This window comes from Poecilia reticulata, chromosome 13 (assembly GCF_904066995.2).
Source record: "Poecilia reticulata chromosome 13, P_reticulata-male-v2, whole genome shotgun sequence".
Classification (NCBI taxonomy): Eukaryota; Metazoa; Chordata; class Actinopteri; order Cyprinodontiformes; family Poeciliidae; genus Poecilia; species Poecilia reticulata.
In genome coordinates, this window is record NC_088842.1 from 23,333,709 (window position 1) to 23,357,513 (window position 23,805).

At 39.5% G+C, this 23,805-nt stretch overlaps 1 protein-coding gene and 1 long non-coding RNA gene across 3 annotated transcripts; one reads left to right on the top strand and one right to left on the bottom strand.

The window, feature by feature from the left end:
* Nucleotides 1-251: 251 nt before the first annotated feature.
* LOC103474856 (uncharacterized) lies at nt 252-13,640 on the bottom strand. 2 transcript variants are annotated; one of them, XR_535240.3, is made up of 2 exons: nt 12,827-13,640; nt 252-1,165 (listed from the first exon to the last, which is right to left on the bottom strand). It is a non-coding gene; the product is annotated as an uncharacterized LOC103474856 (long non-coding RNA). The 2 variants fall into 2 exon arrangements; XR_535239.3 differs by lacking the exon at nt 12,827-13,640 and adding an exon at nt 9,612-10,485.
* An 839-nt stretch (nt 13,641-14,479) lies between these two features.
* On the top strand, nt 14,480-19,210 carry LOC103474857 (homeobox protein otx5). The gene is made up of 3 exons (XM_008426115.3): nt 14,480-15,577; nt 16,788-16,939; nt 17,052-19,210. The coding sequence occupies exons 1-3, from the start codon at nt 15,478-15,480 to the stop codon at nt 17,688-17,690; spliced, it is 891 nt and encodes a 296-aa protein (XP_008424337.1). The 5' UTR covers nt 14,480-15,477; the 3' UTR covers nt 17,691-19,210.
* The last annotated feature ends 4,595 nt before the right edge of the window (nt 19,211-23,805 follow it).

Genomic DNA, 23,805 nt, shown 5'->3' on the forward strand with positions numbered 1-23,805 from the left:
CTAAATGTGTGTGTGCTTGTTTATGTTGCCCCTTTAGGACCTTTTCTGGTGTAATCTTGTTGCGACCAAAGCCCGTTCTTAGTGTGGTGGGCCACCGTTTTTAGTGTTTGCATTGAAATGAGTTTAGGATTAGGTTAGGTGTACAGGTAATAGTTAGGTTCAGGGCAAGTATCAGAGTTAAGGTTGATTTAAATAATAAGGAAAGAAAAATAATCATTTTATACATGAACAAAACCCAGTGACAAAACAGAAATGTTGGAAAGCTTTTATTTAGCTAAAGGTACATGGTAACAACTTCGATTAGTATCATTACATGTTTAGTTTTACACAACCTTTAAAAAACAGGATTTAAAAACAGTCTAAGTTGCAAATTAAACATCTTCATTAGGCTTTTATATCTTACTTGTTTAAAAAGTCATTGGCAAACTTAATGTAGGGATCGCAAGAAAATGATTCTTCCAATTCAATATCTTTTCAAAACAAAATGTCAAACTAATATTGTCTAATAATATAAACCGTGAAAGTAGGCACAATGAGGGATGAAGTGAATTTTCATTGATATTAGCTAATATTCACCATTTAGACAATTATTGTTCAATCAGAAAATGAAGAAAATCATATATCATAAGCATCTCCTGATTCACTTTGTTAAATTTCACATTTTCTGCAATTAATAAATGACAACAATTGAGTAAAACATCATTTTTAACCTTGTTATCAACTTAGAGTTGCACACACTGCATCCCTTGTTGAAACCTGCCGTAGGAATAAGAGGAGGCGTATTCCAAGAGTGGATCATGATGCTGTTTGCAAACACAGGTGGGATTTAGTACGAGAGCCCTGTTTCTGTGAGCATCAGACAGCAGCCAGGAGACCTGCTGGTCTCACTGAACATGCAAAACTTCCTAATCGGATTCAGTGTCTCGCCTTACTTTTTTGTTTATTTATATAAAAAAGAAAAAAAAGAAAGAAATCTGGAAAAATAAAACAAGTCTGTCGTATGAAAATGCCCTGCTTTAATCCTATGCGTCCAACTTGGCTACACAGTTTCAAATAAAGCAATACAGTGATCTTCACCGTTGGTTTTCTATGTTAGCCAAAAATGAAGTTGATGTTGAAGTTATTGCCATGCTGAACTCTTTATCCTCACTGTGTTAACAGAAACCTGAAAAAAAATACACAAATACACACGAGGTGCTGTTAGACGTGTTTTTTTTTGCAGCAGCATAGAAAAATACAAAGAAGGAACCCAAGAAAGAAAATCATTCTTCCTGTTCAGGAGATTAATTTAATCAATCTTTCATATAAATTTCCTGCTTAATGTTTTTTTTTTCTCTGCAGCTAAAGTATTTAATAAGTGTAAGAATGAGATCAGTGCAAACATATTGTTTTAATCTGTTGTTTAGGTTTTTAAACCATCAGTTTGGTGCAAAGTGTTTCAGGAATCCCTACTTATTCATGTATCTTCTTTGAAAAGAATATTTATTTAGAAATGTGGACTGTGGACGCTGACATTAGTCTTCGGGACGTCTTTGCTTGCCGCAACATGTTTTACGTTAAGAAGGTATTTCAGGCTTGAGTAGCTGCAGTGATAGGCTAACTCCTTTTTGCACAACTTGCACACAACAATAGTCTTTTCCAGGTTTCAATCAGATTGTATTCAGAAGCTGAACTGAACCCCTAGCGGGCAAAGAAACCAGACCAGCTTCGTCATCCATTGCTGTGGCTCTCATGTCGTACCAGAACGGCGTGAGTATAAAAGTTTCCAGGCAGAATCTTTGCATGTTAAAAAAAATAATTACAAGCTACGTAATTAATTTACGCACTACAGTAATGACCCTAGTAAAACTACAGCAGGTCGAATGTCTGATTTTGTCATTAATTCAACATATCTGTTGCTTGACGCTGTTTCAAATTATGCTGTTAATGTCGCTAATTTTCATAAACTTATTCCAAGCTTGTTTTCTTTGCTTTATCTTTTTAACTCCGAGGTGTTCTCCTGCTTCAGCCCTCACTGTTGGGCCTCCTCCTCAGACCACAGACCTAGTTGCCCCTTAAAACCTCAACTCACAGACTCTCCTCACAGACTCTCCACTCCTCTGCCCGTTTCCACCTCCATCACTACCTCCACACGTCTCTTAACCCTTTGCTTGAACCTCTCCTGGTCCTGATACCCGGCCACACAGCACAACGCAGCCTTTCTGCCCTCTCCCTCCCACCCCTCTGCATGAAATGTTGACCCTGTGGCTGGTGTCTCCTGGTACTGGGACAAGCTCGCCAAGCTGAGTGGGACCCAGAGCATTGGCCATGTGTGTGTCTGTGTCTGCATGTGTGTATGTGTTGGGTCACAGCGTGCGGATTAGGTGTGTGTGAGTGATTGCGGGTGACAGCGGCCCTTGCATTAGGTGCCCTGTGGCAGATTTTGAAGGCCTGTTTTAGACACACTAAGCTGGATTTACCAGCAGCAGTGTGTCAGCAGTGATGCAGCCTGGCTAGACCTCCTCCAGAACACACACACACAGACGCAGTCACACACACTCACAGAGACCCTAACTATCCATCTACCTGTAACCAGTCTGTCTGGTAATTCTTTTCTCTTTTGTGTGTTTGTTTTTTGTCTGCGCTGGTGGGGCAGTTAAACCGCCGTTCTGTCACACTGTCTCATGTTTCTGCAGGTTAGTTTACAGAGAACATGAAGAGACAGAGGGGATAGTGGGCAGCACTGCATGCCGACTTTAAAACAAACACCAGAAATCTTTTAGAGCAATACAATTTTCAGAATCTTCAACGTAATTACAGTGAACTCCCTTAAAATCCACAAATGCCCTTGTTATTCGTGTTATGTTACCTAATGGTTGAAAATTAGGAAGTAACAGAGACTAAACTGCCAATAACAGAAGAGTTTTTGTTTATTCTGTTAAAGAGAATGGCAGTTTTATCTTAGAGTTTAACACTTTAACTGGGACCATTGAATCCTACAACTTTCCAACTGCAAAACATCTTTTCCTCTTGTTCAGTCATTTTAAGTTGTTTAGATTTTACCCTTCAATCAGAGGCCTCAGCGTCTGCATAAGTCACATCATTCTACTGATGTAGTATGTGGACTACACACTGGTTCTGTTTTAGACCAACTTGTTGTTTTATTCTATAACCCCTTGTTGGACAGATTATTAACATATTTCATTATATATTGTATCGTTTTTACGCAGATGACATTCAGCTGTAGTGCTTCTTCATAAATTCTTAATTCTTCAAACTTTTGAATTTCTTGAGTCCCTAAAGGATACAAAATAATTTTCTTTCAACTGATCTCTGACAAAACCACAATTAATGTGATCAAACAAGAGTTTGACTTTTAAATTTTGCTGTCGATCCAAACTCAAGGAATTTGCTTTTGACCAATCAATGATGACAAAACATGAACTTGAAATTGGCATTTCTACTTTTATTTTCTCTCATCTAGGCTACTGTTACGTAGTTTTGATGTGATCAAAAAACTTTTGATTGCTGTTTTATTATGTTATCCTGTTACGTTATGCTATGCTATATTATGCTACGCTATGTCATGATAATATTATGTAATGTTATATTTTGTTATGTTATACAATGTTATGTTGTGTTATGACATAATGCAATATCATATGATGCAATTTGGTATGATAATATAAAACATAATACTATGATACTACTGAAATGATAAACTATGTGATAAATACATGAATTATAATTTGTACATAAATTATCGTACATATGATGTCACAAGATGACATCATGAAATATGTGGTAATGAACATGACACATGGGTAGGGGTGATACATTTATTAAATTTTTTCCCTACAAATGTATTTAAGGTTTTGTAAGTAAATTAGTGTTTCACTGAATCACTATTTAGTGTAGAGTACAGATGATTAAATGCAGCTGAGATTTACTGACAGTTGTTTTCCACAAAGTTCTTGTCACTGCAGCAAGATGAGGTTTATTTAGAGTAGATCCAAAGAAGTCCAACCTTGGAACATCATCCCAGTTTGAAGCATGTTGCAAAGCAGACAACCAGTTTCAACTAGTTTCTGTCTCAGTGTCTCATGGCAAGAAAGATCTTGCGAAATTAAAACAATAGAACAACCAACTTAGAATGTCCAACAACACTTGAAACTAACTCTTTTCCCACCATTTTCAAATAGTCTGTGGCTGTACCTTGGGTAATCGGTGGAATAAAAGACGTCAACAGACAACAGAGAATATGGTGACCAGTTAGCTGTTAGCAACAAGCAACTCTTAACTGGTGTGCAGCTTACTTAAAAGGAAATTTCACAGTTTAATATTTATGAAACTTTTATTTTAAATTGTGAAAACACAGGAACTCATTTTATGACAGTAGAATAATAATTAAACTGATTCCTTAAAACAGTTTGTGATTTGTGGAACCAAACAAACCAACCAACCAACCATAATGAAAATTAACCTCATTTCTCGCAGATTTGTCCTACCAAAGACCATAGCAACATCCTTAATGCTTTTAAAGATGTTGCATGCTATTCAGTATTATTTGTATGATAGGTTAAATAAGGTTGTATCTAACTTAATATTAAGTTAAACAACGTTTCATATTTAATCTGAAATAATAATTCATGTGTTTATATCTAATGTTTATTTAATCAAACTGTTATTCATATGTAACATCGTTTACACTGTTGCCAAGCATCCATTTTGGAATTTGAGGTTAGGATTGATAATAAAACCCACAAAACCCGACTTCTAAGTCACAAACAAACGCTCCACTGCCATTGTTATCCTCTTCAGGGTTTCTGTATAGTTGAGTTGGTTTTATGGGGCAGATTTCTGTGTGCATTCACTTTTTTGAAGCTATGATTACAACTCTCTTGCCACTTTCGGCTCTACATGCACCCACATTTATGCTCGACTCTGCATTTCTTTATGCAAATATTAATGTTGGCACTTATTTCTCTGCATGTGACTGCGTGCGCTGGTGTGTGCGCTCCATCACAGATCTCCGTTACAGCTCGCCTATTGTGGACGAGAGTGTTGAGCAAGATCCTGACCCACCACCAGGTTCTAATCACAAGCATTCCTCAGGATTAAGCAGCCAATTAACAATAAGAGAGCCATTGTGGCCCTGTCTCCTTGTGCGTCACAGTTAAAAGGTTGTGTGCATGTGTGTGTGTGTGTGTGTGTGTGTGTGTGTGTGTGTGTGTGTGTGTGTGTGTGTGTGTGTGTGTGTGTGTGTGTGTGTGTGTGTACGTGACGCAGTCAGTGCACAATTGCAAGAGCCTTTATGTGTGCAATAAGGCAAGGTGCTCTCCAGTGGTCAATTAGTACTCAGTGTGGTGTTGCATTGATGGGTGTGCTCATTTTAAATAAACAGCAAAAAGAGAATGGTGTAATTTGGGGACAACTTGGCGAATTGTGGCCGCAGATCAAACAAAGTGCATTTGGCACAGTGCTCTTAATGAGGCAACTTGAAGCAGATCCTCTCCATCAACCAGCTGCACTTAAACCTGGTGTTACAATAAAACACTGCAGTCATTATCACTCTGCTCTGCTTATGAGTCATCTGCGATGTGCTTGCCAAATCTATTGTTTAGATGCGTGAGTGAGTATTAGAAACAGGTCCCTCAATTCAATAGCCATTTGTGAGTGTGCGCAGGGCGAGCGAATGCATCAGTGTGGCACGTGTCGAAGTGTGGCCAGGGATTAGCGAGGCTCAGGGCCTGTTGCTCCACTTCCATGATTACTACTGCTGCCTCCTGCCATATGGGGTGATGAGGGTGCAGGTTGGGGGAAGGGGACAGACTGCTGGTGCTGATGGGGTTCAAACTATTGGACATCATCTCACCTACAGCAACATTCCTGTTCTCTGATAGATAACACACACACACATGCTCCTCAGACCTAGATCTTGCTTAGGCACACATATCGAGATTTTCATGATGCATTAGTGCCTGCACGACCTTTGGCCTCAATGACCTAATGGCTGTGTGTTTTTCTGCAATATAAATGTGTTCATACAGCCGCATGTTTGCAGGATTTGTTCCTTTAAGTTTCTGCAGCATTCAGGCTGATGTGAAGAGTTCATTAAAACTAATTTAATTGACAAAAATAATAAAGTTTTACCAGAATGTATGAATCATATGCTTTTATCCAATGCGATAATTTAAACTGTCTGGTTCTACAGATGCAGCAGCAATTTCCTTTAACTCCTTTTATTGGAGTGTATGAGTATGACGGCATGAACAGGTGTTAACAAGCTAAAACCCCAGACACTGATCAAGGATGGGGGTAAAATGATGTCAGTTAACAAACACACGCACGCACACACACACACACACACACAGCGTGCAGACCCAACCTGCTGTTGTCTCTAGCGGATTAGAAATCTGTCTACCCTTAGAAGACAGCAGGACACACACATGCACACATCAGGGGGTCTGCAGTCTGTGAAATTGATCAAGATGCTTGCCAGACATTATTTAGAGATGAAGCCGTTCTGGTATTGATCCCCAGCCCCGTCCTCCGTCCAGTACGCTCAGGACTCTGACATAACTCAAAGAAGACGTGTGGAAAGATGGCCTGTCCTCTTTAGAAAGTCTCACAGAAATACACATTAGCAGCTTTCTGCAAATAGGTGACATGTAGAGGCAATGCTGTGTTAAATTAGTCTGGGAACTGTTGAAGAGAAATGCTACAAGATGCTTGAGGTTTACAAAAATAAATGATCTGATTTTCTTTTCCAGAAACAAACCAGAAAAAAATGTTTTTACTGTGACTTCAAATATCCTAACAAAACCTTTAAAAGAGACATCACACCATTAGGGTTTAACTGGAATAAAGTTCAAGACTAGATTAGTTTATTTCAAAAATGTCAGAAAGATTTAAAAAATATTTTTAAAAATTAAATAATTACATCCCATCCTATTACACTAAACCAAAAATTATGCTTTAATCAAATCATTAATATGTTTCTTGTCCATTGTGTTCTGGCATTATGAGTATAGCGCATTTGGTTAAACTTTATAGAAATGTGAAACATGAATGTGTTTGCACTTTAGCAGATTATTCATACTTTTAGCCTCCTTTGCTATAGAAAGATTCTTTCAACTAATTTCCATAGTAATAATTTAATGAATAAAAGAGGGGGTCAGGACCTGCAGAGAGGTGAAATCTTGAGACCTCCTCCAAAAACGCTTTCAACTGCCTGTTTTAAGAATTTAGACACCAAATATATGTTTATGCGCATCATGGAAACTGTGTTAGCACTACAGCAGAAGTTAACGCCTACAGTTTTCCATTTCTCCTCACCTGGGGTTCCAGCCAATCAGCACTGAGGAAAACTCCTGGTGCTCCTGGATTGGCTGCTTTGCAAACCAATAGAGTGCAGACAAGAATTGTAGGTATTTTTATCTTCCCAAGCTGCATTTTCTTGCAAAAATTTTATGTTCTATGGAAAAATCAGTGAAAAGGCTGATTTTCCAGGAATAAATTGGAGTCCTCTGTAGCGACCATCTTTCAAGCGAAAGAAAAAACATTACATTGTTTGGAAAATATAAATCTGTAAGGTGTGCGCTGAGGTTCGCTCACGAGGCTGAAATTGTTACTAATTCTTTGCAAAACAGCTCAAGCTCAGTCAGACTAGATGAAGACCAACATTAGCTTTAGGAGTGTACTTTGACTGTTCCCTTCCAACACATGAATAATCTTTAAAATGATTCCATTGTAGCTCTCGCTGCAGGCTTAAGGAGGCTGATCTGCTGGAAGATGAACCTCCGCTCCAGTTTCAGGTCTTATTCGGCTTCAGGTTATCTTCCAGGAACTGCGTCTACATCCGTCTTCCCATCAGCTCTAACCTGCTTCTCTGTCTGAAAGAAAAGCATCCCCACAGCATGACACTGCCACCACCATGTTTCACCAGGTTGAATGTGTTTAGGGTGATAGTTTTCCTCCATACGTACCATTTTTTATGTAACCCAATATGTTCAATTGTTGTCTCAATAAGAACAGAGCAATTTCTTAACTTCCCATGACTTTTAGCAAGTGGTAATGGGACTTGAATGGCTTCTCCCTTGCTATTTTTTCATGAAGATAAGATTTGTGGAAGGTAAAACTAATAGTTTTTGCCCAGATGAGCCGTGCATCTCTGGAGCTCCTCCTGAGCTACCGTAGGCCTCCTGGCTGCCTCTCTGACTGATTCTCTCCTTGCCTAACCTGCCGATTTAGATGAGATGTAACAGTCATTTGTTGAACTAGATTCTATCTAGGGTCGTCAGAATAAAGTGAGCTTAATACAAATGCACAGCAAACTTTTGAGAGCTTTGTTCACGGCACGTTTTGAAACTCATGCATCACTTCCACGTGCTACTCTGTATTTGTTGGTCTATCACATAAAATCCTGATAAAATAATTTTTATTTTGTGACTGTAATGTGACAAAACATGAACATCATCATCGCTGTAGGAAATTTAACTTCTTTAGTATTCCTACTAGTTATTTAAAATATCAGATTCCTAATAATACAGATTCTGACTTGATGTTCTTTCAGCTAATTTCCAGATTATCTGACTGTTGAAGGTGTGATGGTGGGTTTTACTGTACAGCACTTCTGCTGGTGAAATGGAGACAAAACTCAATTCTCACTGATCCTTCAGGCTCCATATAGACACCAAACTGTATACAGTCGGTTAGTTCCTCATTATATAAACGACCTGCAGTTTATCTTTAGCCCAGACTCATGCCAGATTGCTCATACCCTAAATCCCTCCAGATGGACGCGCACGTAAACAAAAGCCCATGCATATGCAGGTCTGTACTCCACAGGCATGCACTGTGCACTAACACAGCAGTATAACCTATAGGCAGCGTGAGAACCTCCATTTCTTGTGGTTGTGTTGCTGCAGCTATAGGAGACGTAAGCGTTCCGGGTGCAGAGACACATGGCGCGGCCCGAACTCATGCTGCTTAATCCTCACATCTCCTAAATGAGGAGTTAACACACACTGACCTCAATACACACTCCAAACACACACACACGCACACACACACACACACACACACACACACACACACACACACACACACACACACACACACACACACACACACACACACACACACACGCACACACGCACACACACACGCACACACAAACACAAATGCTGCAGCTTTTATAACTCGGTACAAGCTCAACGGCAGGATGACATTAGGAAACATAAATCATATCAATTTAAATGAGTTTCTGTGTGAATGTTCTCTATGTGAAGGCAGAGACCCTCAGAGAGCTCGTGGTCCAGTCCCGACGCCCCTCCCATTCTCCCCCCTTCACCCATCTGTCCCTCTCCCACTTATTTCTCCTGATTTATCATCATCACACGTCTCCACTTGTCCTTCCTTCTACCCCACCCCGTATAACTAAACTTCCTCCAGGTAGCACTTCAACATCCACCGGTCCCCCTCTCTGAGACCACACTGCTTCCTTCTCATCCAAGCATCAGTCTCCTGTCTACTCTTTCTCTCTCACACACACACACACACACACACACACGCACACACACACCACTGCGGCCCGCTCCTTTCCCTCCCATCCCACCAAGCCCAGTTACCTTCTCAGTTCTGATCAATCCAGCCACCGAGCTAAAAGTCCAGCTCTTCGCTCCAGAGCAGCGAGCGCTCTGCTCGGCTCTATCCGTTCACCCTTCCTCTGTCAATCTGGCCACAAACCCCTCTTTCCTCCCTTTATCCCGAGGTAAGATACTTACTTTTCAGATAAAGCATATTATGATAAATCGGCTGAACTCAGTGCACGAGTGTGTGTGTGTGTTTGCGTGCGTGAGCGCGTAAATGTCTCACACACTCCCACATGCAACATAAGCAGACAGTGCGCACACAGACATACAAAAAAACAACCCTCTATAGAACAGCTGGGAATGGCTGTGTTAGGATTCAGATTCAGAAGGAGTTTCTGATCCATACCGGCACGCCTCATGGAGGCTGCTCTGCTGCTGTTCTTACAATCAGAATCAAACTCAGGTATCAGAATGAATACTGAGCATCCAGCCATGTTGGCAGGGGGGATTCTGGGTAAATGTTCACCAGGGACACTGGAAAACAAAGAAAATTGCATTTTCTGTTCAGGCTGGATGGAAAGATAATTTCATTAGCGTGATTGTTCAGAATCCATGACTTAGTCAAACTTCATTTTCATTTCAGCTTGAAATCCTTTTTTTCATTTGTCGACCCGCCGCAGTGATTGTTCAGCTGATTCCACAGTGAAACAGGCAGATGAATCACTCAGACGCTCATCGGAAAGATAAGAAGGAAGCTTTCCTGTGTGTGTTTGTTTTTTTTTGGTTTTTTTTGCCTTTCTGACTATAATTGTCTGCAACAAATGAGTTTGCTCCTGGCTTCTTAGTTCATCGAAGGCCGTCTGCTAATGAAATAGGATGAGAGGAGCAGCAGGACAGCATCTGGGCAAAAGTTCTCCAACAATACGAGATGGAAGCTTAGGTCAGCAAAGGGGGAATAAAAGAGTTTGGAGAAAATGAAAAACTAAATGAAAACACAATGGCAACACTCGCCTTTGGGGACATGAATGCGTGCTTGTTGCAAAATGGGATGTTTATGAAATACTGTGTGTGTGTGTGTGTGTGTGTGTGTGTGTGTGTGTGTGTGTGTGTGTGTGTGTGTGTGTGTGTGTGTGCGCGTGTGTGTGTGTGTGTGTGTGTGTGTAGCAATATAGATTAGATGCTCTAAGCCTCTTATGTGATGCTTGTCCTTAATTTGCTTCTGCTCTGGGTCCTAGCGCGTCTGAACTGCCCAGCAGATCTTCATCTCGGAGCAATTTCCTTCAAACAACCCAGAAACACTTGTCATACAGCAGCCGCCTCAAATACACCGTCTTGATCAAAGAGCATTAATATTTAGCATTGGTCTTATGCCAAACTCCACACAGGATTAAAGTAAAATAAGCAAAGTAAATTAAAAAAAGGAAAGACTAACTTTATCACTATTTATCTACTTGTGGCGTCCAGAAATTGGTTAAGATTTTCACCTAAAATAAGAAGCATCTGCCCCTTTAATTTGACTTTTATCCCTATGTTGAAAACATATTTCAGTATTTTACATTACAAAATCCTTGTCGTTAATAAAGAAAAAAGAACATTTTCTGTGCTTTTAAAGAGCCTTGTTTTTTGCTTTCACTGACTTAAAAAGTCTACAGACTTAAAGAACATAAAATGTCCTTATGAAACTATAAAAAATCCAACATGTTTCTTTACTTCCTGGAGCATAATTGTAAGTTACTCAATAGATGATTCAGTAGCCAAAATTAGTGTCAGAAATATACAAACCACAAAGTCTTCAAACATTGCTAATCTGAGCCAGCACTACGTAAAACTGGGTTAAGTTTATTGACCATCACAGCAGCACTTCTGTGTTTTTTTTTCTAAATAAAAATAATGTTGTTTATGTGTGAAACTTTAAGCATTACTCATTCATCCCAGCTTGTTTTAAAGTTATTTTGTTAAACAAAAACATTTTTTTAACTGATTGTACAACAGAATGCATTTCGATTAGCATTTACATTTGTGCCTATATGTTTTTATTAATTATAGTACTCAGAGTGTCTGACTTAAAATGTGTCGAAAGGTGAGAGTAGCAAATTATTTGTGGAGATATAAATAATAGCTGATGTTCAGCATTTTAATAGAGACTGTGGAGTCAGAATGAAGGGGCTGCATGTGACTGGCTATGCTTAACCCTTGCATGCACACATTCAGATCTAAGTGTCATTTAGAGAGGCCACTTAATTTAACGTTCATGCCTTTGGAAAACGTCAAGAACAGGGAGAAAAAGAAAAAGCCATAATAAGCTCACCATAATCAAAGATCATCAATTAATCTTATGGAAATAGTCTAATAACTATGAGCATCTTTAGATTGTTATAATAGGGTTAGGCTTTATTTAGTCAAAATGGTCTTAAAAAGAATGCTATGTTTATAAAATAATGCATTGAACTCTGTTTTACTGATGCTGCAAAAGGAGACATGAGTCATACTTTCAAAAGTGAATCACAAAAACTTGGTATAAATAGTAGGAAGAGTTTGGTCAAATTTAATTAGTTGTGCTTATTAACCACCGTTTATAAGCATTTGGAATAAACTGGGAATTGTTGTGGGAGCTTTTGCCAGATGTTAAAGGGCAGATACGAGCAGCAGCACTAATTCATATGAATTGTACAGCAAATACATTGTAAGCTCATTTAAATATGAACATTTTATTATAAATGTTCCGAGTTTTAATCTTGAAACTTATTTTATATTTTTCGCTATTTTGAAACAATCATAGTAAATTTTTATAGACAAACATGAGAACTACATTCTGTCTGACACTTGCAGGCTTAGTTTGCTTCTGCCTTAGGCTGACTGGGCCTAATGACAGAACAAGCCGTAGAACCACACAAGTTCAATTGTAATCTTGCTGATTTATTTTATTTTTTTTAATATCCAACAGCAAATTTATGGTATTAGCAATACTGTTTTGCTTTATCTTAGACGGACGACTTTTGACCCGTGCTTCCGGTCAGACAGAGTGTAACAGAAACTACGTCAGAGGAGACTTAAAGATAGTAGAGCGCGCGGGACCACGGCACTGCGCATGCACTTCCGTGGTCCGCGCGCTCCCTTGAGGTCTCTCAGTTTCCAAAGTGTTTTTTTCTTGTTGTTGTTTAGATTTTTCCAGACAAGTTAGCTTAATCCAACCTGCTGCTGTGTCAAAGTAGCACAAGGGGGGGCGGGATATCAGACAAAGCGCAGCCTACCTGTGAACGAAGTGAAGCTTCCGCTGGATGTTTCCCAGCTTCAGGAGGATGCAGGCCTCCAGAGTCACCCACCCACATACCCACTGACAAACACCAACACACCCTTCAGCGTCAACTCAAGACCTTTTCCTCCAGCATTGGGAACGTTCAAACACGCCTGTAGAATCTCCCCGCAGCTCTCGGTGTGTCTTTATATCTCCGCTTTGGCTTTACCCAGCTAGATAAACCCCTTATACAGTTTGGGCACTAGCTGCATGGGCCTATGTGGGTGTGTGTGTGTCTGTGAGTGTGTGTGGATTTTAAACTATAAGAAATCCGATTCAATTAACAAGCGCGCAGAATCGGATTTGGACACTGGGAAAATTGTCTCGCCGCAGAGGATGATACAAGCAAAACCATAAAGGCCGAGGGGAGGAGGAGCAAACAGTAAGCACGGAGCCCGAACGCAAATAAAACGACAAAGAAATTAAATAAGATAACAAAACTCATCTCAGTGTGATGCTTTAACGTGATCAACCTTATAAATTGACTGAGATTCATTCGTTTTAAATTAATCCAGTCATCATTTTTATTAAGTTAGAAGTATATAAATTTGTTGAAAAGCGCATTTAACTTTAGTTTGAGCGTTATTTCACTAGGTGAGACACGTTATATTGCACAAATGGATGTTTGAAAGTCTTTAATTGTGTTTGTCATGACGATGTTTAATTTACAGGTAATGAAAATATGACATTTAAATTAGAATTTACGTCAGAACAATAAAAAAATTTTTTTAACAGAAGTGTAGCCTTAATGAAAAGTATGTTGAATACCATTTAAAAGATTTAAAACTTTTAAATAGCACCTTTAATCTGACAAATGAACCTCACTGGTACGCATATCTAGATTTTTGGCAACATTTATACAGAATGATGCAGAGGATTAGAGGTTTGGTTAGTGATGAGAAACAAAAGTAACTTTTGAAAAATTATTTTACGAAGACTTTATTTGCCTGTGGAAGTGCTGCCCTAAAAGATTTTTTTAAAAGTCACCAACTATAATCTGCTCGCAGGTCAGATTTGCTCCATTGTGTGCCCTTGGTCATCCCTGGTCTAAAACATACAAGCCGAAGCCCAGCCAGAGCAAATCAAGGCTAAGCCAAACCAAATACCAAGACTGCCTGCTGTAGGGAGAGGCCACAGGTTTAAGGAGAAGCAGCATAGTTTACTGTCGGGAGCACTTGACTCCAAACCAGGAGCGTAACAAGAAATGTACGAAAATCTGGCCTATTCAAAACCTGTAAAGAGGGCTAGTTTGCTTGTGCCTTTGCCTGGCTTTGGACAATTATTATTATTATTATTATTATTATTATTATTATTATTATTATTATTATTATTATTATTATTATTATTATTATTATTATTATTATTAAAGCTTAGGGTGAATGTATGAATGAAGGGGCCTAAAGGAGCATGTTGGGGATCAGGAAGGGATTTAAGCGCAGAACAACGGGGTCTTTGTGTTGCTTTTAATCCTGCCTGTACCCACTTCTCCGCCTCTTGATAACTCTACCCTGGCTCTCTGGCAGTGGTTGCCCAATTATTTCAGGAGGTTAATTTAAAAATGGCCGTTATTTAAAAAAAAACAAAAAAAAAAACAACAACAACAACAAAAAACAGCTCAGATAAATACACAAGCTTTCTTCAAACCTTATTATTTCAAATGTCGTTATTTGGTTTTAACTGTTCACTCTTTTCCGTTTTTTTTTGTGTAAACTGCTGAGCATATCAACAAGTGTGTGCGCGTGTGTGTATTAAAATACTGTTTAATTTTAAATGTAAATTTAATATGTCAAATAAACATAGCTTACAGCGAGAACGGATGCGCAACAATTCATAAAGTAAAACAAAGGATAACCAAACTGAACCCGCAACGTGAGCGAATGAGTTTGCGTAAGAGAGAGAGAGAGAGAGAGAGAGAGAGAGAGAGAGAGAGAGAGAGAGAGAGAGAGAGAGAGAGAGAGAAGGGGGTAGGGCTCTGTGCGTCTACTTGGTTAAGAAGTTTCTTCTAATTAGCCAGTCTCTTCTTGCTCGCCTCACTTGTCCACCCTGCAGCGCATCCTCTTACTCCTGTCAGGGACCGGGAACCGCGTCGGGCCCCTGATCAGCACCGCGGAGAGACAGGCAAACATTTTCTGAGCAACTACTTTTCCTGATGCGCACTGCCTTTACGCACGAAGTTTTAGGGAGAAAAATAGATGCGCGGGTTTGTTTCAGACAATTTGGTCATTTGTTGATTTAAACAGTTTTTTTGTTTGTTTGTTGTTGTTTTTTTCGTTGTCATTTTTAAAAAATCAGAACTAAAGGGTCAGAGAGCGATTCCGGTCCGCTGCGCTTTTACGCATCAGGTGAGGACAGGTGCACTGCTGCAGAAAGTTAGGAACGCAAAAGGCAAGGGCAGAAAATAATTTTAAAAATACATCTGAAAAACAGGAGAAAAAGAAAAACAGAGAGGGAGGAAAACAGGTTAGAGAGAAAAGGAGAGAGAGAGAGAGAAAAAAAGAGAGAGAGAGAGACACCCCCTGGAGAATAGTTCAGAGAGCCGGCCCCCGGCCCAAGAGAAGGAGAGAGAGAGTGAGGGAGTGAGGGAGTGTTTTAAAGCCGGCAGGAGGCATGATGTCCTACATTAAGCAGCCCCATTACGCCGTGAACGGGTTAACGCTGTCCGGCCCGGGCATGGATCTGCTACACACCGCAGCCGTGGGATACCCCAGTAAGTAAAAAGTTTACTTTTCTCTTTTCTATTAACTGAATGTTTTCCTAGTGTCTATTTCATCCCTCTAATTTACTCTCTCAGTTGATACACACGTGCAAGCCTGTGAAAATGAACTTGCAAGTCAATTGTGCGTAAATCTTTCCTTCAGTTTTCATACTCCGTTGAATGTGCCTGATTCCTCGGGCATCAGGACATGTGCTCACTTGACCTGTCAGTTCAGAGGATTACAGAGTCAAAAAAAGAAAAGCAAAACAATGAAACTGTGTGTGAATGACAATGCAGCCTGTTCTCACGCCGAATTAAAACAAACTCCAATCTGCTGCGCTAATCATCTAACCTACTTCCTGAAGACACTCTCATTGTGTGTTTTTAGTTATCCACTTGTTTTTTTTTTACTCAGTGGGTTAACGCGCTTATTGTTTTTCGATGCGCTGCGCACATCTGTCATCTCCACACAATAATTCAAATAAAACAGGGATTTCCGGCGCCGATTAGTGAAGCTTTCCAACAAAAATCAGAAAGAAGAAAATCGAGCAATTTGGACGATAAGTATAGAGTCCGAGTAAAAGGGGGTCTTTTTTCAAACGACCTTTTTTTCCCCCGAGAAGATAAAAAAAATACAATAATAACAAAAATAATATAAATAATTATCGAAATATTTCTCTCGTGAAGAGTCAGTAGGAAAAAAATCAAAATAATGAAGAACAGAGAAATTAGAATAATAGTAATAAAAAATCAACTCCTTCTTAAACTCTAAACTATTAAAGTATTCTGGACAATTAAATGAAATCTCATTAAACGCGAAAACCAGAAACCCGCACAAATAATAATAATAATAATAATAATAATAATAATAATAATAATAATAATAATAATAATAATAATAATAATAATGAAAAGAAAAAGGAATTCCCCAAACACAAGCTGAATCGATTTTTACTTGCACTGGATTGATGACGATTTCATTGAAACGCTGTTTCCCCCCAGGTATATATGACATATTATGTTATGTTTCGTAGAGTGTTGTAAAACAATCAAATATAACATATTTTGTGACTTACAAAATATGTTGCGCATCTTTTCTACAAAATTAAAGTAAAATAACAACAACAACAACAATAATAATAATAATAATAATAATAATAATAATAATAATAATAATAATAATAATAATAATAATAATAATAATAATAATCTTTTTTTCTAGGTACGCCACGAAAGCAGCGTCGGGAGCGCACCACCTTTACGCGTGCGCAGCTGGACATCCTGGAGGCTCTGTTTTCCAAAACCCGATACCCAGACATCTTCATGAGGGAGGAGGTGGCTCTCAAGATCAACCTGCCTGAGTCTAGAGTTCAGGTATCGTCACTGGACAATTTAGGCCAACATGTGGAAACGTTTCTCATATTTTTGTGAATCCTCTCCTTTTATTTATTTATTGACCACTCTGATTCACTTTGGCGCTCTGCAGGTCTGGTTTAAAAACCGCCGTGCCAAATGCCGCCAGCAGCAGCAGCAGAGCACCGGCCAATCCAAACCCAGGCCTCCTAAAAAGAAGGCTTCCCCGGCCAGAGAAGCGCCCTCGGAGGCCAGTGCCAACCCAACCAATGGACCCTACAGCCCTCCGCCCCCTCCTCCAGGCACAGCCATCACCCCCAGCTCCAGCTCCGCCAGTGCCACCGTCTCCATCTGGAGCCCGGCCTCCATCTCCCCGCTGCCGGACCCGCTGTCAGCCTCCACCACCCCCTGCATGCAGCGCACCACCACCTACCCCATGACCTACACCCAGGCCCCGGCCTACAGCCAGAGCTACGCCGGATCCTCCTCTTACTTCACCGGCCTGGACTGCAGCTCCTACCTGTCCCCCATGCACCCGCAGCTGTCGGGGACCGGAGGGGCCCTGAGCCCCATCACGGCCTCCTCGATGGGAGGGCCCCTCAGCCAGTCCCCCGCCTCGCTCTCCTCGCAGGGCTACACAGCCGCCTCGCTGGGCTTCGGAGCCGTCGACTGTCTAGACTACAAAGACCAAGCTGCCTGGAAGCTCAATTTCAATGCCGCTGACTGTCTGGACTACAAAGACCAGAACTCCTGGAAGTTCCAGGTCTTGTAAATAACAGCGTGTTCAAACAGCTGGGGGGAAGGGGGAGGAAAAAAAGAGGTGGGTAATCAAACAAACAAAAAAAATGAAGTAGTGTGAATAATCCCCATATTACTGTTGGCGTTTTAGTAGAAGACAGAAAGCTGGGGACACAGAGACATTAGTGACGTCAGCTGAGGGACCAATCAGCTAAATGTTACAGAAAAGGAGAATAAAAGAAGTGTGGAAGTTGATCTGTTAATGCTTGAGTTCTTTTTCTTTCTTGGACTATTGGGTTTCTATGTGTGTTTTTAAAAAACGTAAATGTCACAAGACTTGTTGTATAGCTACAATAAAATCTAATTAGTTACACCAGAGTGTTAAAAACAGGCGTTGATTAATAATAATAATAAAATAATAATAATAAAAAAAGAAGCAATCAGTTCAACTGGTTGTTGATGTAATCTGAAATCAGCACATCTAATGGAAACAAACCCGAAGCAGACCTAGACTTTTTTTCTTTAACCAATCAAAATCTGTTCCTCCAGTTTTTAATTTATCCGCCTGATTAACAATCTGAGAACTGTGACTTGGTCAGGAAAAGAGCTGAGGGGTTGTCACAGTTACGACGACTAACAGGATAGCCACTAGTCCAGAAACAAGAGGGGACATAAATGTTTCCAATCAGCCTTTTGGGAAGAGTTGGCCCCTCCAGAGACAAACCTGGACATTGTTTGTTCAATATGATCACTTCCACGCAGGGTGGGCAGCAGCAGTCACACTGTGGTGCCCACTCCCCTCACAGTCAGCTGCCTGAGAGATGCTTGACCGGAGAGAAAACCGCAGCAGAGTAAAGGAAGGGGCAGCCTGTCCCTTTTGCACAGAGCGTCCGGTGCCTCGCTCCACTCCGACTTGTAAAGAAGTGACACAACTTTTTTGTGTGTGTGTGTGTTCAATTTTATTTTGTTTGTTTGATTATTTCTTTGTATTAGATTTTAACAATACTATGTTTCTTTTAAAAAAAAATTGTGAACTTGTTGAAGTAAAAAAAAAAGAAAAAGAAAAAAACAACTAAAAAAATGGTCATTTGTTCAGTATTATCAGTATTAATACTATCATCGTCGCTACTACGTCTTCAGCCGACATGGATGTTGCTAATAAAGGTATTTTTCTGTTGCTGTTTTGTAAATATTAAAACTTGAAAATGCAATCTCGTCTGGTGTCACTCAGCAGGCTCTGTCTCTCTCTTCGTCATCCTTAAAATCTAGAAAAATGCCAACTGCTTACTGTTCATGTTTCTCTTGTTTATACTTCTTTTTCTCTCTTCAAACTCAGGGGTTCATCCAATAAAAGTAGCACTGATGACACACAATGTTATTCACGCTTCTTGATCATTTTATGTATTCTGTTCTTTTGCATTGTAGTCTTCTCTGCCTATATTTTTCTGCCATGGATTATTTTGTACCTTGCATTTGTCTCCTGTGTTTGAGCGTTTTCACCATGACCTAGATAGTGCTGATGTTTCAGATGAGACATTAAATGACTTAATTAAAGCTCTGGGTTCACTGTTGTCTCTAAATCACTAGACGAAGCAGCATTTTTCCAGTAGACCAACAAAAACTGTGCATAATTAAGAAGTTGTGATTTAAAGAGCTAGATATTTTGGAGTTTGTCTTTATCAAGGTTAAACATCTAGAGGACAAATTTTGAGCCTATTTGTTCTTGCAAAAAAGTCATATAAAAAGAATTTTATCATGTGCTTACTACTCTCTCATGAGATTAAAGAAGTTCATCATTTATACGTTCTTATACCAATTAATTCAATAATTAGAACTACTTTCATTAGAGTATCACAATCCATCCATCCATCCATTTTCTTACACCCTTGTCCCTCAGTGGTGTCGGGAGGGTTGCTGCCAGCTAACGTTCCGGGCAAGAGGCAGGGTTCGCCCAGGACAGGTCGCCAGTCTGTCACAGGGCAACACAGAGACACACAGGACAAACAACCAGGCACACACACACTCACACCTAGGGGCAATTTGGAGAGGCCAATTAACCTGACAGTCATGTTTTTGGACCGTGGGAGGAAACCGGAGTACCCGGAGAAAACCCACGCATGCACAGGGAGAACATGCAAACTCCATGCAGAAAGACCGGGGCCGGGAATTGAACCCAGAACCTTCTTGCTGCAAGGCAACAGCTCTACCAACTATGCCCACTGTGCAGCACAAATAACATAATTTTAATTTTAATCAATTTTAGCGACAACTTGTTGCCATCAAACCACATCTTCAGTTTGTTTATTTCTTTGTTCACATTTTTTAACAGTTCTTCTGTAAGCTTTCCAACAAAAATGTCGTACACCCAATGAGTATGACACTCATGTCATTCACACGATGAATATACTTTTGCAAGGGATTGTACAAGGCAGCATTTTCTTGTGATTTCTCTGGTATTTGTTGTGGCACGGTGAGAGCAGCTTTTTTAATCCACAGAAGAGTTTCAGCGGGTATAACCTTATAACCATAAGGCAGAAATGGGAGGAAACAGGGCAGAATAAAGATTAGAAGTGGCCATTAAACCGAGTCCCATCACTCTGCTGGGCCCAAACTAAAGTTCGAGGGACGGGCAGATTACTTTGGATTTCTGGCTGTGTTTTCATGCCACTGAAAGGTCGGGGGGGTCAGCTCTACCGGGGTTATGAGAAGTGGACTGCATGGATGGTTTTAAGCGTGCTATTAGCTCATGCGTGTTCAGATGATATCTTGCACCAGCGCAGCGGGTCTTGTATCGCGACACAATGCTCTTAGCAGAGGAACGTATTTAAGCTGTATTACAATAACGTTGAAAGGTTCACCTCTGACCTCTGTGTCTGAGTGAAAACGTGGAAGGTAGAACAATAAACTGAGCTTGTCACAGTGGGACTGAATTATTAAAGAGGAGGTATTATCCAAAATCAACTTTTTTTTTAGATTTACGTTATGTTATAATGTTATTCCCTGATCAAAAGCAAAAACATTCATAGAGTAAGTTAATTAATATATTACTTTAATTAAAATGGCTGGGGGGGAGAGGGGGGTTTCAGTATAGCTGCTTTGTGTTGTTCATGGTTACAGTCATTATAAAGTGAACATCTTTCAATACTTGGCGCTTTCATATCAGAGTATAACTAAATACACAACACACTTTCTAACTCTCTTCACATGTATAAAGATAACAACTAAACGTTGAACTGTAGCTCTCTTTTGTGCTTGTAATACTTTGTATGCTCATGTTTCAGTAATAAATACTTACTGATTAAAGATAAAAACAGTTTAATTAATAGGTCCTTATTATATACATACATTTGCACTTACATATATTTTTTACATGTCCACACTAGCTTTCCAAGTGTGACTTGCATGGAATTAATCTTTGAGACAATGGTGTCCAAAGTGAAGCCAGGGGGCCATTTGTGGCCCTTGGAACAATTTGTGGCCCCTCCAGCGATCACTTGTATCATTTTTTTTAGCATGAGAATTTCAGTGACAAATTTAATTATTCTCTAACGGAAATATTTTTCTTTAAATAGAAATGTTTTCGTTTAACTTTATAGTAATTTTCTATACACCCTTGTCCCTCAGTGGGGTCGGGAGGGTTGCTGGTGCCTATCTCCAGCTAATGTTCCGGGTGAGAGGCGGGGTCACCCTGGACAGGTCGCCAGTCTGTCACAGGGCAACACAGAGACACACAACCAAAATAAACTAAACTGCAAATATAAGCTTAATCATCGCTTAATTGTGGGACGCAAACAGCTGTTTATAATGGCTTACAATGGACCTTTAGACATCATTCAGCCTGATGGCATAAATCTGAGCTCAGCATCCTTCCACAAACGGATGGACGGACGGACGGACGGACGGACGGACGGACGGATGGACAAATGAATAAATGAATGGATGGACAGACAGACGAAGACAGTGTCCTCCTGTAATCCCCAGCAGCAGCAGCAGCAGCATATGGACTGTAAAGCGCAGAGACACGGAGTCAGGACTTAGAAATATGATTCATTTCTTTCCTCTCTCTAATCCCCGACAAACAAGCTGGTGGCTGGCCTGCTCTGGAGGCGCAGTGTAATCATGCCACAGGCTGCTGCTGCTGCAGCTGCAGCTGCCTGAGCTGCCTGGCCTTTCCTCCACCCCTTTCTGTCTTTGCCCCCCCTAGCTCCCATTCTCTCAGCCTGCAGTCCAATTTCCTCTTAATCGATTCCTAATCCCAACGCCACTAAAGCGCACACACACCAAGCACGCGGTCAGACACAAACACACAAGTGCAGCCTCTCAAACGTCAAGCACATCTTATAAACGTTTAGAAATGCAGATTCTTACACACATGCCTGATGCGCATGTGCAAAATGATGAAAGTCAGTAAAAATGCAGAATCACATGATGCAGTATTTTTAAGATGAAGAGGAAAAAAACAACTTTTTTCTCTTTATATTGCAAGAAAAGTGCAAAAACAAAAAACATCCTGCGTATGCATGGAAGCCTCATTATTTCTGATTTCATGTGTTTTAATATTTTTAGCAGATATTTTTGTACAGTTCTCTAGAAAGAATTTGCCCTCAACTTTAAAACAGTTTTTATTTGACTCTCTCAAAGTTTTAATTTGAGACAGTCAGCACAACAGTAAAGTAAAACTACCATCCAGTATGTTTTACATCATGCATGGTGAGGAATTTTGCCCCTCCTCTTAGCAAAATTGTTCAATTTCAGCCAAGCTGCAGGGTGTTTGGATATGAACAACCTAAAATGGTCATGTCATGACCATCACACTGCCACCACCATGTGCGACTGTCAAAATGATTTTCTGTTTCTGAAATATTTTGTAGTTTTAGTTAGATTTTTAAAAATCCTTTTGTTCTTTTCGGTCTCCCTCTTGTTTGTGGATTTGGGAAGGTATTAAATATTAAATTAATTTGTTTGGAATAGCTGGTTTTCTTTAATAAATACAGACATTATTCGAAAACTATGTTTTGCTTTCAGTCAGGTTATATTAACTAAACATTTGTTTGATGGTCTGAAACATTTACACGTGACAAAAGAAAAAAGAAAAATCTAAAGAAACACTTTGAAAGATCTGCATGCTTTTATATAACAGAATATGTTTTATTTTTCATCAATGCATATATTTGTACAGGCTTACACTCATGTCAATGATACTTTTGATATGACAACAGACTCTGAAAGATAAGTAGTGGCAGCAGCTACTTGAATACAAAAGAAAATAAATCAGTGATTCTTGAGAATAGGGACAAAATGGGTTTTAATTTTCCCATAATTTTTTTTAATTATTTCTAAACCTTATGTATGCAAATATGACAAATAATGTTTTGGAAATGTAAAGATGCTAAGGTACAGGCTCCCAGTTGCAACATTTTTAAAAAAAATTACATTTTTAATCGACCTGACCTAGAACGTTGTCATCACCATCTGACAAAAATAAATATAAAATGATTTTTAAAATACCTTATTAGTGATATTTTTGCTAATTTCACAGACAAATGCTTCTCAAGAAACAAAAAAGTATTATTTAAAACAAAAAACAAAAAGTCCATCTGATGGAGTTGACAGTACATGATGGATTTGACATAGAACTGAAGGTGGTGACAAACTAGTGAGTAAAATTAAAAACATGATACATGTTAAGTAATGCAATTTATGTAAAATACATTAAAATGAATTTACTGCACATTTAAGTGAGATTTGTCAACAATTTCACTGAAAGAGTGACAAAAACTCTGATGGAGTTGACATCTGACGGAGTTGACAAAATGCCAAACTACCTCAATTTATATGATGTTATTCTGAAGGAGGCCATACTGTAGCTCATCAGATCCATCAGATCTTTACAGTATACTAAAATTAAGCTTTTATTTCACAAAATTTCATAAAAGTTTTGTAAATTGTCATTTATGGTGTTGACACATCATGGTTGTGACAAACAACTTAGGAATAAAAAGAAGAAAAAACTAAAGAACAACAAGCTAACCAGAGCTAACTAGCCCTCTTAGGAAAGGAAGAGAAGGGAAGTGGTCATGGGGTCCTCAGAAGTTCTGGTGCCCCCCAATAATGCCTGATTTTTTTTACATTCTTTTCATTTCTGACGG